The sequence below is a fragment of the Saccostrea echinata genome, unplaced genomic scaffold (assembly GCF_033153115.1).
Source record: "Saccostrea echinata isolate AGI-Se365-2 ecotype Australia unplaced genomic scaffold, CSIRO_AGI_Sech_v1 ptg000057l, whole genome shotgun sequence".
In the NCBI taxonomy this organism is placed as follows: domain Eukaryota; kingdom Metazoa; phylum Mollusca; class Bivalvia; order Ostreida; family Ostreidae; genus Saccostrea; species Saccostrea echinata.
Window position 1 is genome coordinate 3,410,440 of NW_026889806.1, and position 12,711 is coordinate 3,423,150.

At 33.0% G+C, this 12,711-nt stretch overlaps 3 protein-coding genes across 3 annotated transcripts in view; all 3 read right to left on the reverse strand.

The window, feature by feature from the left end:
- LOC133174339 (sodium bicarbonate cotransporter 3-like) overlaps nucleotides 1-12,711 on the reverse strand; it is a 196,307-nt gene that overhangs the window by 115,729 nt on the left and 67,867 nt on the right. The window lies entirely within an intron of this gene.
- LOC133174053 (melanopsin-A-like) lies at nucleotides 834-5,311 on the reverse strand. The gene is made up of 2 exons (XM_061309093.1): nucleotides 4,308-5,311; nucleotides 834-912 (listed from the first exon to the last, which is right to left on the reverse strand). The coding sequence occupies exons 1-2, from the start codon at nucleotides 5,309-5,311 to the stop codon at nucleotides 834-836; spliced, it is 1,083 nt and encodes a 360-aa protein (XP_061165077.1).
- On the reverse strand, nucleotides 6,945-12,392 carry LOC133174343 (D-serine dehydratase-like). Its single transcript, XM_061309453.1, has 8 exons — nucleotides 12,224-12,392; nucleotides 12,012-12,149; nucleotides 11,395-11,534; nucleotides 10,705-10,885; nucleotides 10,497-10,618; nucleotides 9,460-9,652; nucleotides 9,139-9,244; nucleotides 6,945-7,484 (listed from the first exon to the last, which is right to left on the reverse strand). The coding sequence occupies exons 1-8, from the start codon at nucleotides 12,379-12,381 to the stop codon at nucleotides 7,395-7,397; spliced, it is 1,128 nt and encodes a 375-aa protein (XP_061165437.1). The 5' UTR covers nucleotides 12,382-12,392; the 3' UTR covers nucleotides 6,945-7,394.

The following is a 12,711-nucleotide window of genomic DNA, read 5'->3' on the forward strand; positions in this document are numbered from 1 at the left end:
TAAAAAGTTACGATAAACTTTCGTGAGGAACCAAAACTATTTGAGAGTCCCAAGGCAGAGATCAATATTTTGAAACCTTATTGTATATTTATAAGCGTCATTGTTAATTACATGTATATGCAAAAACATTTTGGCTACCAGTTAAAATGTAAGAGGAGTTTAATTTTGGAACAAAATTTTTTTAGATCCCCAGGAACCCTTCGGAAACAAATATTTTTGCATATCTACAAGAGTATGCCAGGCATATGTAAAATTTTGGCTGCCTCTAATAATGTAAAAGGAATAGACGACAGGGAAGTGTAATAGACGGTGACAGACAGACAGATGGACAGGATTACAGCAATTCGCATGAGTTTTCTTTAAAAACCTTTTTAAAAGTTTGGGTATACGAAATAGGTACTCGACGGAGAGTTTTGAGAAAATACTGATAAAAAAATTAGAAAATCCGAATGAACAATTTCAGAATGTAGAAATTTAGGTGACGAGCTAATATATTGGATAAAGGCCCCTATGGGTGAATTAAAAAAATGACCAGACATATATTATCAACCTACACTAAAAATTCAGGCTATATGAATAAATTTCTTTAGCTCAGCATGTGTCTCTTGACAGTTGCTTAATGCCTGCCAAATATCTTATTGATATCTTAAGAAACAAAAAAGTTGTGCCCAAAAATGATGCTAAAAATGTCAGGAGTGCAACACCTTTTTGTGACATTTTGAAAATTCCATATTTTTTGGAGATCTGTTACATAAATAAAAAATGGTTTATGTTGGAAATAAAGAGTTTTCTGATTAAATTCAATGTATTGACCTTTAATTTTAGACTGTTGTCTATTTTTCTTGACCAAGTTTTGGTGAAAAAAATGTTATAACAAGTGCAACAAATAAAATGTAATGATGCCAAAAAATGCTGAATTTAAAAATCTGTATGACAAATAAGTTACAAAAGGAATTTTGAAAGTATATAACAATATCTAATAGACCAATCAAAGGCTTAAAATGTTACTGTAAACCAACTTTTATTCGCGTGCGAGAAATATCGCGAGCTAATTTTACTCGCGAATATTAATAGCCGAGAACCATTTATTTTTCTTTGTATTGTAGAGAATGTTTCCTCGGTCGCGAAAATTAATCGTTGTGGATAGATTTTAAACCGACGAATCGCGAATAAAAGATGACACGAATATTAGTTGGTTTGCAGTATATGAATCACAAACAGCATTAATGAGAGTCAAATATCTGTGGATACCCATTTATGTCAGGAGTGCAACATCTGATATATGCTCTCCAACTTAATTGGGAAAACTTTAATCATTATACAATGTATTACTTTCTTTTTTGGAAAATAAGGATGTCAAAAGAACATATTTATAAAAAAAAAGTATCATTTACAGGATCTGTCTGTGTTTCAGAACCATATTTCCATGGTCAGAAGTGCAACAAATATTTTTATAAAGATTCAATTTGAAAGTTCAATGATGAACAGACTCCTATTCATACTATTAAGTATTTTTTGATCTATAAACATCTATTTGAAAATTTAAGTACTTAATGAGTTAAAGTTTTTTTTGTTTTGTTTTGTTTTTGTTTTGTTGTTATTTTATTTTAGAAATCTATTCTTTTTTTCAATTTCATCAGTGCAGTTGTGTTGTTATCTTTTCTTTTCATTTTTAAGAAATATTAAAAACAACACTAAAACAAGAGGCCCATGGGCCACAATGCTCACCTGAGTTACTTTGGCCCTGCTGTTCTTCACCTAACCCCCCCCCCCCTTGTAGATACTTATTGCGGCCACGCCCTACCCCCGGGAACCATGATTTGAACAATTTAGAATCTACTCTACCCAAGGATGCTTCCGCATATGTTTCAGCTTTTCTGGCCCAGTGGTTCTTGAGAAGATTTTCAAAGATTTTGCCTATATATTTCAATGTAAAACTTTGATTCCCTATTGTGGCCCCGCCCGATCCCCAGGGGCCATGATTTGAACAATTTAGAAACTAGACTATCCAAGGATGCTTCCACATAAGTTTCAGCTTTTCTGGCCCTGTGGTTCTTGAGAAGAAGATTTTTTAATGATCCCACCCTATTTTTGTCTTTTCTTGATTATCTCCCCTTATAAGGGGGGTTGGCCCTTCATTTTAACAATTTAAACTCCCCTTCACCCAAGAATGTTCTGTACAAACTTTGGTTAAAATTGGCTCAGTGGTTCTTGAGAAGTTGAAAATGTGAAAAGTTTACAGACGGACGGAGAGAAAGACAGACAGACAGACGGATGGACGACGGACAACAGGTGATCAGAAAAGCTCACTTGAGCTTCCAGCTCAGGTGAGCTTAAAATTGTAATAAAATTCAGAAAATTGCACCATGGCTTTACTGAAACAATAGAACCATGTTCTGATGTAATTTATTCTTCACAATTCTCTTGGTCAGGAGTGCAACAATTATCAGTTATCACATTTGAATAAATATAGACAAAAATTGATGAGTAGAATGTTTCTGGTTGAGCTCAATTGCTAACAGTGTTTGTCCCATGAAGTAAAATGTCCTATCAAATATACCTTTACTCAGTATCTTCCCAATATATTTTAAGCTAGTTTTACGACATTAATAGGGAATAATTTGTGATATAAAGCCAAGTTTAAACAATTTTATGCCTTTTAACCATGAAGTATCGGACTATAGATATTGCACAGTTTCATCACAACTTGATGTTGCCAAAAATACATGAATTTTTGTGTTTTGTGGTTTTAATTTTAAATCTTACTGCAGTCAGGAGTGCAACAAAATTGTTTTCTAATAATCAATGAACATCATCTCTCTTTACTACAAAGTAAATTACAGAAAATGATCGATACCATTTGTACACGTTGAAATTATTATGAATCAACAAATCACAGACATTTTTGAACATTTTATCTCAATTCACAGGATAGTTTTCATCATCAAACATAACATTTTTAAAAAAAATATATTACTTAAGCAAATACGCATATTTTGAAGTTATAGAAAATATAAAAACTTTCCGTAAATGATAGAAAAATATCAACAACGAACCACTTTATAAAATTAGAATGAGATATTGTGTGTTAAATTTTTTTAAACAATGTTTGATAAAAAAAACAACAAAAAAAAAACAAAAAAAAAAACATACCAGATGTCAGGAGTACAACAAAATAAGGTAAAATAGGATCACTAATCTAGTATATATTTATATATATATATATTTATAAGAAAACTTACATTATCAAACTTCTGTTTTGGCTTAGATTTGAAGAATTGACTAAATTAACTAGAATGTATATACAATAATGATGTCATAATTGAAAAAGATGTTATGGCAAGTTGATTTTTTTTTTAAATTTCAATTTGCTTGTCATTATTTTTTAATCCACCCATATACTGAAAAAGTTACAGCATAGAAAGTAATTATATTAATCCTATAGCATAGGAAGTAATGTTAATTGATTCTACAGACTTGCAAAAAAGATTCTTGAATTAAGATGTTTGTTGTTTTCTTAGTCGTTTTCTGAATTTAAAGTGGTTTTTTGTTTGGAGAAAAGACAGATCTATATAGATAATGAAGTACTCTTAAAAGGACCGGTGTCGGTAATTTGACACTTGGTAAAACCAGAAACAAAATGACTTTTTTAAATAACTGACAGTAGTTTAATATTTATTTTGCAGCTTTTTTTGTGCCCATAATCATGAAAATGTAATTGTCAATTTTGTGCATTTTTTTCACTAAAATGGATACAATTATAAATTTATCGAATTGAGAGTTATCTCTCTTGTCAAAAGGTCAATGAACCTTAAAATCAAACCTGCGCATAAGAACTTATTCATTCTGATGGAAGGTAAGTGACGTATAATATACACTAAAGGTGATATTTGTAGAGCTTTGGGGCCACTTCTCACACAAACGACAGAAATATCTTCAATATCGTACATTGTCGACATGCGTAATAGCTACCTGGTTATGAATACCTGTGTGACGGATTCACAGGCACCTGACGTTACTTATTTTTCTTTTAATAAAAAAATATACCACAACCTGATAATTATTAGATAGAAGGTATATTTTTTTATTAAAAGAAAAATAGGTAACGTCAGGTGACTTTTTTTTTTATTATATTGCAAGTCACAATAATTTTAATTTTGCTTTCTTTTTTAAGACATAATCATTAAAGATGAATATAGTATAATTATCAAAATTATAATAGCAACATTAACGTTTTGTAACAAACAGCAACATACATGTACATGACTGATGCATCTGCATTTGTTAATGAAAATGCGTCAGCGGACTAGTTTAAAGTCGGTAATGGATCTTGTCCAACCCTACTTGTCCTCCAGCCTCGCTTACAGATCAGAAAAACAATCCTGTTTTGATATTGTTTGTTGAATATGAGAATAATCACTGGCGTGATGAAATAATACGACAAAGAAATAAACTGTAAAGCCATTTCATATTCTGGTGGGAAATCAAGGTTCTGAACTATTTTTTGAATCCCTGATGTACAACAAACAATGGTCAATACAGAAAATGCTATAGACAAATGCAACAGGGACCGAAGGGCTTTTAATGTGATTTTCTTCAGGTTGAGAGGATATACAACAGGAGTCACTGTGAATGGAACAGCTGCTAATATGCTTGCAGTAAATTTGAATCTGCTCCGCGCTTTATTCAGCGTCACCATGACGCAAACCAAAATCACAAACATTGGCAGGAATCTGGATAGAACAATGTACACAATTATTGTGTTTTTGGTATACCCATAGGCGTGTGATTCAAAGCTGCATTTGTGGTTATGTTTATCATAGATGAAGCGGTTCCTGAATAGAGGAACTGACGCAAAAAGAGCCGATAACATCCAAATAAGGACAACAGAAATGGTACAGGAACGATCCGTAACCAGGCTTTGATATTTCAGAGGTCGCGACACAGCAAGGCACCTTTCTAGTGACAGCATCATTAAACTGAACGAGAAGGAAGATTTGGTAAAATGATTCACAAAAAACTCCACTGGACACGCATGGAATTTGTCAGGGCGATTCAAAATAACATAAGCAAGAAATGGGCCTTCCACAAATCCGCTTAGGATGTCACTTATCGCCAAAGACACGACGAATACATTCTGACACCTATGTAGATACTTTGTTGACCATATAACAAATAGTAGCAATCCGTTAATAGTAATAATGAATGCAGAGACTAATATCAGTAGAAATCCGTATATGACATTTTGGACACTGGGAGAATTTACCCCGATTCCTGACATATTGTGTCCATTTGCAATGTTGGAATCCATGGTATACCTATGGAAGCTCTGTACTCAATAATATCAGTGCCTCTTAATTGGGGGATTAGATCCGGTGACCTACAAGTAATTATCACCTTGTCAACTTCTCACCATTTCTCATTTAATGTATATACCTGGAAATCACGCAATACACAATGTAACATAGTTCGATATGTCGACCATTATATGTTAGCTGCTCTGGTCAGGAAATATAATGAGCATTGTGGACAAATCCAAACATATAAAGCAAATGTCTGTATACAGGTTACGAAAATAAAATCGATGAAATACTAGGTTTCTTCCGAGTCCTTACTCACCAGACTCGCGATTTGTCTTTGATTTCCAGAAAAGATTTTTTTTAGAACGCGCATCGTTGACAATACGCAAGATCGATTTTAATCCCCCAGAAGTATAAATTACTAGCATATACTACAGTTTGACACGCAACGGCAAACAAAACGGGGAATCAATCACACACATACTTTGTGTGAATTCTACTCACGGAGTACTCAAACAATTGCATCTTTTTTTTCTAAAAAGGGGTTCTTGGACAGCAAAATTGAATCTTTTGGAGGCCATCAAAGAATATGTAGCAATTTAATGAAAATTAAAAGTGAACTATTTAATTTCATGTTATAAGTAACTGAAAAATCTAATTTAGTTTGACATTGTTCTATGCAATAAAGCAGGTTTGATGATTGCATGTTAAACTTAAATTGGACAGAGTATAATTTAAAAATAATTAGACCAGTTTCCCCGGCTTCTATATCTTTAATGCATACAGCGTACCTTCATGAAATAATGCATTAAAAGACAAAACTTGGTGCCAAAATTTTAATACATGTACTGGAAAGACAGAGATCTTCTATTTAGGATAGACTGCTACCTCGTAATGTTTCATAGGTATGAAAATGTGGTTTTCAAAACTTTTTCTCTGTTTCATATACATTGTATTTTTGAAGTGTTCTATGCCATTTGAAACTTATATCACTTCCTCTGTACCTAAACTTAACTATTTTTTTTTTTTATTCAAAAAAAACTCCAAGCTTACCAAAGAAATAATGACCAAGTTCATCTAATTGAGACATTTCATTAAATAATTTAAAACAGGAAGGATAATTAATATAATACGCTCAAGGCAATCCGAGAAAATCACGTTTCCCCTTAAATAAATTCCTTAATAACCTATAAAATACGGAAAAAATATAAGTATTCCTTAAAATCATTGAAATGATAAATAATTATTCTTCCTTCATAAAAGTGTTTAAAATACGACGCAAGCAACACTTAGTTTTCCAATGAATCAAATATTGGTTTCATCTCCGTATAAAAAATCCGCATAAATAACAACTTTTTCTAGTATTTTTTCTTATGCATGGAATAGCAATATCTTGTATTTCTTAACCTACTATCCCTACTTCCATGGCAACCATGGAAACTGTCATACTTTTTTATAAGTTAAACTTATTACGTAATTGAAGTTTTATAAAGAAAAAAAAAATAGCTTTACCCAAGTCATCACGTGGCCATGTCATTTGATATTTAGGTATAGAATTGGTATTAATTTTTTTTCGTAACATGATTGACCCGTCTATATACCGTGCAGCTAAATTACATGTATGTGAGTAATGAATAACCAACCTTTCCTCAAGATGTTATTTATTCTCAAAATAAATATCCTCGGTCTAATCTTGATTAATGTGTCCATTTTCACAAAGACAATTGTACATGTATCTTTAATATATATGTACAGTGTACAGTCGCGTCTCGTTATTCCGGACACTTGTGTTCCCATCCGAATTAATAAGTCGTCCGGATTACTTGCTTGGTATATATAGTTTCCCATCAATCGTCCGGAAGGTAAAGCATCTCCGGATTATTGCAGTCCGGATTAACGAGGCTCTACAATACTTTTATACAAAAATCGTTTTCGCGTGCTAATCTTTTATATAAAATCGTTTTCGCGTGCTAATCTTTTGGAATTCTATAATACTATGTCATTTAAGATTACTTAAAAATAATTGTACTTTTATTGCTAAAGCTTGACTTCAAAAGTTATAATGCTCATGCTGCTTTCGGGTTGTTTGATCATTCACCATCCTTTAACAGGCTTCCATATTCCAAGGACTTTGTCTCCAGAGTGGATGTAATAGACAGGGTGATTGGCAGCCGTGGCGCATGACTGATAAATTAGATAAATAAATTTATAAACTATTGGCAGGTTGAAACATACATACATACATACATACATACATACATACATACATACATGAATAAAGAAATAAATAAATAAAAATAAAATAAAATAAATGAATAATTAAATTGTTATTCGTCAGAATCTGAAAGGTTTACCATTCTTCATTTTAAGCATAAGGCAAACTTGTAACCCAGAGAATTACACCTTTTCTTTATGCTGTAGATGAAATCCCATGCAAAATTGAAAATTAACCACTGGTGACATTTTGTAGAAACTGACAGTTAATAACAGACAGTCTTTAAGCAAGAATAAAATACATCAAATTATCCTTTGTTCAAATTCCCGCAGTTACTGTAGGAACAGAAATAGATATATGTATGACTTCTCTCTCTCTCTGTAAAAATTGCGTAAATCACAACTTTTTTACATGTATTTGCTAAAAACTTGCATTTTAAACTTCATGTGTAGGCTTATTGGTAATACTAACGCTAAATGTTGTATTGAAAAAGAAATTCAAAGTTATTGATTAAAGCACAATTTTTAAATTGTATTTATTAATTACTTTAGCAAAAATGTGATAAAGAAGATTTTAGAGGCACCTTTACTGCACATATTCAAACAATAACATATTCATTAATTGATATTTTCTCATCACATGTAAGAAACTTAAAGCCACTTTATTAAAGATACTGTTGTATATAGATTTTGTACTTCGGATTTGCTTTCATGATGCTGTATGTCTATATCTATCCAGGTTAAAAGAACCGAATACTCACTAATAGTCTTTCTGTACATAAGTATATTAGTTTAACATGCATTATTTCCATGCCCATTCATTTAATAATTTTACTTTTTATCATTGGGTTCTATGTCTTTCATAACTTTCTGGAAATTTCAATCAAAACTAAGATCGGGGACTGACGGAATGGACATGCAAATCAAGTTTTGATTGAATAATTCACTGATGACGTTTAATCAAATATTTAACGATTGTTAGTTTTCAGCTTTATTAAATTTTGCCAGCAACTTAGATCCGCCAACCTTGTCCACGACCATACTCTCGTTTTGCTATTTCACGGCCGTGTATCGAAAACAAAAATAAACTTTTAATTAAAAAGTTGAATTATTTTCTACTTTAATGATTATCTACGATAATAACAATGCGAGTGAAATCTAATGTACAGACCTCGGCTTATCAAAAAGAGTGAATATGAGCTCTAGTACAGGCTTTCGGAGATTATTTATAAAATTGATTCATTTATTAGTATAAATTATCCCACAACTTTTCTGCTAGAAACCTTGAGGTGAAACTTATTGAATTCATTATCTTAAAAGCCCAAATCCCACAAAATGAAATTTGGAGTGACCTTCATATTGTTTTCAAAAGCCATTCTACTTTTCAAAAATCAAAATTGATTTTAAAATTGATTCAAATTTGCAATGGGAAAAAACTGCATAAAGAGTATGCAAATGTGGGCTTTAATTTCAAGCGCACTTATGATCTTAAATCAGTGAAATCACAATATACCTGAATGACTCAAATGATCAAATATCTGTTGAAAATTGAATTTAAAACATGCTAATCAACTTTTTACTAAATGCATTCTGGAGATCAATATTATTCTAATAAAGCACCCACGTGATATGGATAGATGAAAAGCATGGAATCTATGGGGTAAGCACTGCAGTCAATTTGTCCAGACTTAACGGAAACACAACCATGCTCCTGGGACATTTTCTCCATTCTAAATCATAAAAATATACATTTAAAATAAATAATAAAAATGGTCAGAATATTTACAGAAACGGGTATTACGTGGGAAAGACTAAATCTAACTTACAATCATTCTACCGGCAAAATAATGCAATGATCATATAGCCATTACGGCATTTTTTAGACTGCCGCCAAGGAGCTTACACTTACATTAATTCTTACAGCCGACAAGGAGCTTACACTTACATTAATTCTGGATGATCCTGGAACACAGCGATGCCGTTTGGCAGTTTACAGTACGTGCCATCATGGCTTAGTGCCACAAAGCCGCTGTCTAAGACGATTTGATTGATCTCAGGCTTGTGGCTGATGACACGAGTGGCCACCCGCACTGCGATGTCGTCAAACGCACACGATCCTATACCGAACTGCAGAGTATCTAAAAATTGGAGAAGGGTTCAGAAATTTTGTAAGATAATGTCTATCCGTTTTCATCCTATAGCTGCCTGGGGATTGGAATAATAATGCTCAGAAGGTATATTTGGTAATAAAATCATCCCTTAAGTTTTAGATGATTCATTTAAAAAAAATTGAGGAAAGCACCTAGGCAATGGACGCCAAGTGATGGCATATACTTCTGGGCCAGGTGAGCTAAAACTCGAATTGAAATATATGTTAATGGCATAAAATCGAATCGAAAAAATGGTCCGAAGAATATTTTATTCTTTCTAGCCAGTCCTTAAGATATTTGACACAATTCTTATGCACTTTATGAATATTTAATTCTTCCTTTAACATCTTTTGAAGAAAATTGTACGTAGTGGATCGAGAATTATCCGCTCGAGTTGAATGATAAATCCTTATTGAAAGGTAACAGTGTTCATATCGGCTCTAATTGAATAAATCAGCGCAAACCAAAAGGTTTGTTACATGTTTAGGGTACATAAGTTTTTGTAGAATAAAATATGACTGTACATAGTTTATTTGAACAAAGAAAGTAAGCATAGGATTGATAGTCTAGAACTACCTAGAATATGTGTATTACAAGAAAGGTATCTTGAAGAAGAAATATTTACAGCTACTGATGATTTTCTTCATTTCTCATGAAAACATTTTCTTTTCATTAATCGGTAAACGCCAGCTTTAAACCTACTTTATATATGATTATTTATACAGACATAAAAATAAACAATAAAATGACCTTATCTGTTAGTATGAGAAAACGTTGCAGCTATTGTAGAAAAAAAAAAACATAAATTTATAAATTGAAATGAAAATTGTACCGTAAAATATGTAGTTGCCCGGATGTACTTCCGTGAGTTTAGCCATAGAGTCGTCAAATACAGAGCAGCACGGCGTGTCCCCAAGACCCACTGTCTCCACTGGTATGCCAGCTTGTCGAATTCTTCAGTAAGAATATTGAATTAATATGTATCTAAAGATAATATTAATTTTCCTTTTATCAGAAGAAGAATAATCAATTTGACTGACCTCTCGCACACGTTGAGGAATCTCTTGGTGTCATTTTTGGCCTGCTCTCTCACTTCAGTGTCCGAGGTTTTGGAGTAGGACACTGAGCAGTGAGTGTAGATCCCCCGAAATTCAACATTTGGGGTCTGTGATGCTAACTTTGCTAACTCAACCACTTTATCACTATCCCATGCAACACCAGCTAAAATAAGGTCATTTTTTGTTGATTGGTAAATATTAAATTTTCTTCTGACGTTTACATGGTATAGTCATCCGTTTCTATTTGTATTCTCCAATCAAACGTATCCGCTCCCTTTTTAGTAAGATGACATTTACATGGGAGGGATGTCTGTATTTCAAAATTATATACGCAAGAATAATGTTAACAAGTAAAATTGCAAGCTTTTTATCACGATGCTCTCCGTTTTTTATACAAATTTCACTCAATTGATACACCGAAAATAAATTTTAAAAAATAATTCAACAGGTGGGAGGGGGGGGGGCGTCATTTTCGATCTTGTAGCTTGCTACTACATTGCACCTCCCAAATGTAACGACGGCCTGTCCCGAGGCACATTATTCCAACTTTTTCACACACCCTGCCTTTTATGCGTCCATGCAACTGCTTTATTTTGAGGGTAAAAAACTAAAATAATTAATAAAGACCAGCGCGATGCAGTGTGTATATGTCGTTTACGATTAAATACTTACTTCTATGTCCGCCCACATCCACCTCAAGAAACACTGACCATTTCTTGTTTTCAAGAGAATTTCTCACCAGCGCGGTTATGGCCTCTTCATTATCATACAACAAATGAAATTGTTCGATCTTCTCTTGCAGCGTCTTACATCTGCATTTAAAATATTTTTGTTCAGTGGATTAATTGTAAAGTTCAAATTAACAGGTTTAGTGACCTTGTCACCTTGTCATAGCTTTAAAAAACTCAGCCTCTTCAAAAGATTTTTTTCTGTTAAAATAATAAACACATATTACTTTTAATATGAATTCATTAATCATTGATACACTATTTAAATTAAAAAATTCTTCACCCCACTGAGACCCACATAGAAGCAGGGGTTGTTCTTTTACATGGCTGTCCAACTGTTTTGTAAAACCTCCATTGATAAGATTGGTCTGGAAATTGAACCCGCGACAAATCATTGTTTTCCAGACTGACTTAAGCATGACGATTATCGCCATTGCTACTAACTATTGCTCCGCTAATCTTTATATAGAAAATATACATGAACCTTCGTATTCCAAGTCAATCAGATGAGATAATCGATACATAAACACCGTTTTCATTTGCTTGCACTTTTACTCGTACCTGTAAAGGTTCGATTCAATGACCGGTTTGCCGTAAATAATGTCATCAAATCCATTACTTGCAAAAAATTCCGCTTCAGCTAGCGTAGATACGACAATTTTTTTACGTGTCCCACCGGTCATCAAGTCACCGCCCTCTCTGCAAGGAATTGAAAGAATATTAAATTAATTATTAGAGTGGCTTACAAACTAGCGGAAATTTAATTTTCTTACATAGTCTTGTGGGTTTTCATGTGGGGCCGTAATTCCACCCCAACATCTTTGTAACGCCTAATCATTCGAGAACAGTTTCTTTTAACTTTGTCAATATCAACAAGGAAGCATGGCGTTGGCAGGTCTTTTATGGATCCCGAAAATGGTTCAGTCGCCATAGTTTCCTGGACTACAAAAATTAAAGTAACGATGGAACACAGTAAGGAAAGGAAAAAAAAAGACCTGCAAAGCACTTAAAATCTTTTGTACCAGAAACAGGATTTTTAAAGAATAGAATACCTACCCCGGCCGGTGTCCACCTTTATTTACACCTTGACTTGTAGGTCAACACCGTGCATGTCTGTTCATGTTATCTAGTAGAAATTCGGCTGAGTGAAAGAGGTCACTAACCTTACGGTGTTACCTTTTTTGCATGAATTAAATTATACATGTTTTGCGATTTTTGTCACTAAAGTTATGGTTGTTAATCAGAAATCAAATTATGCAGG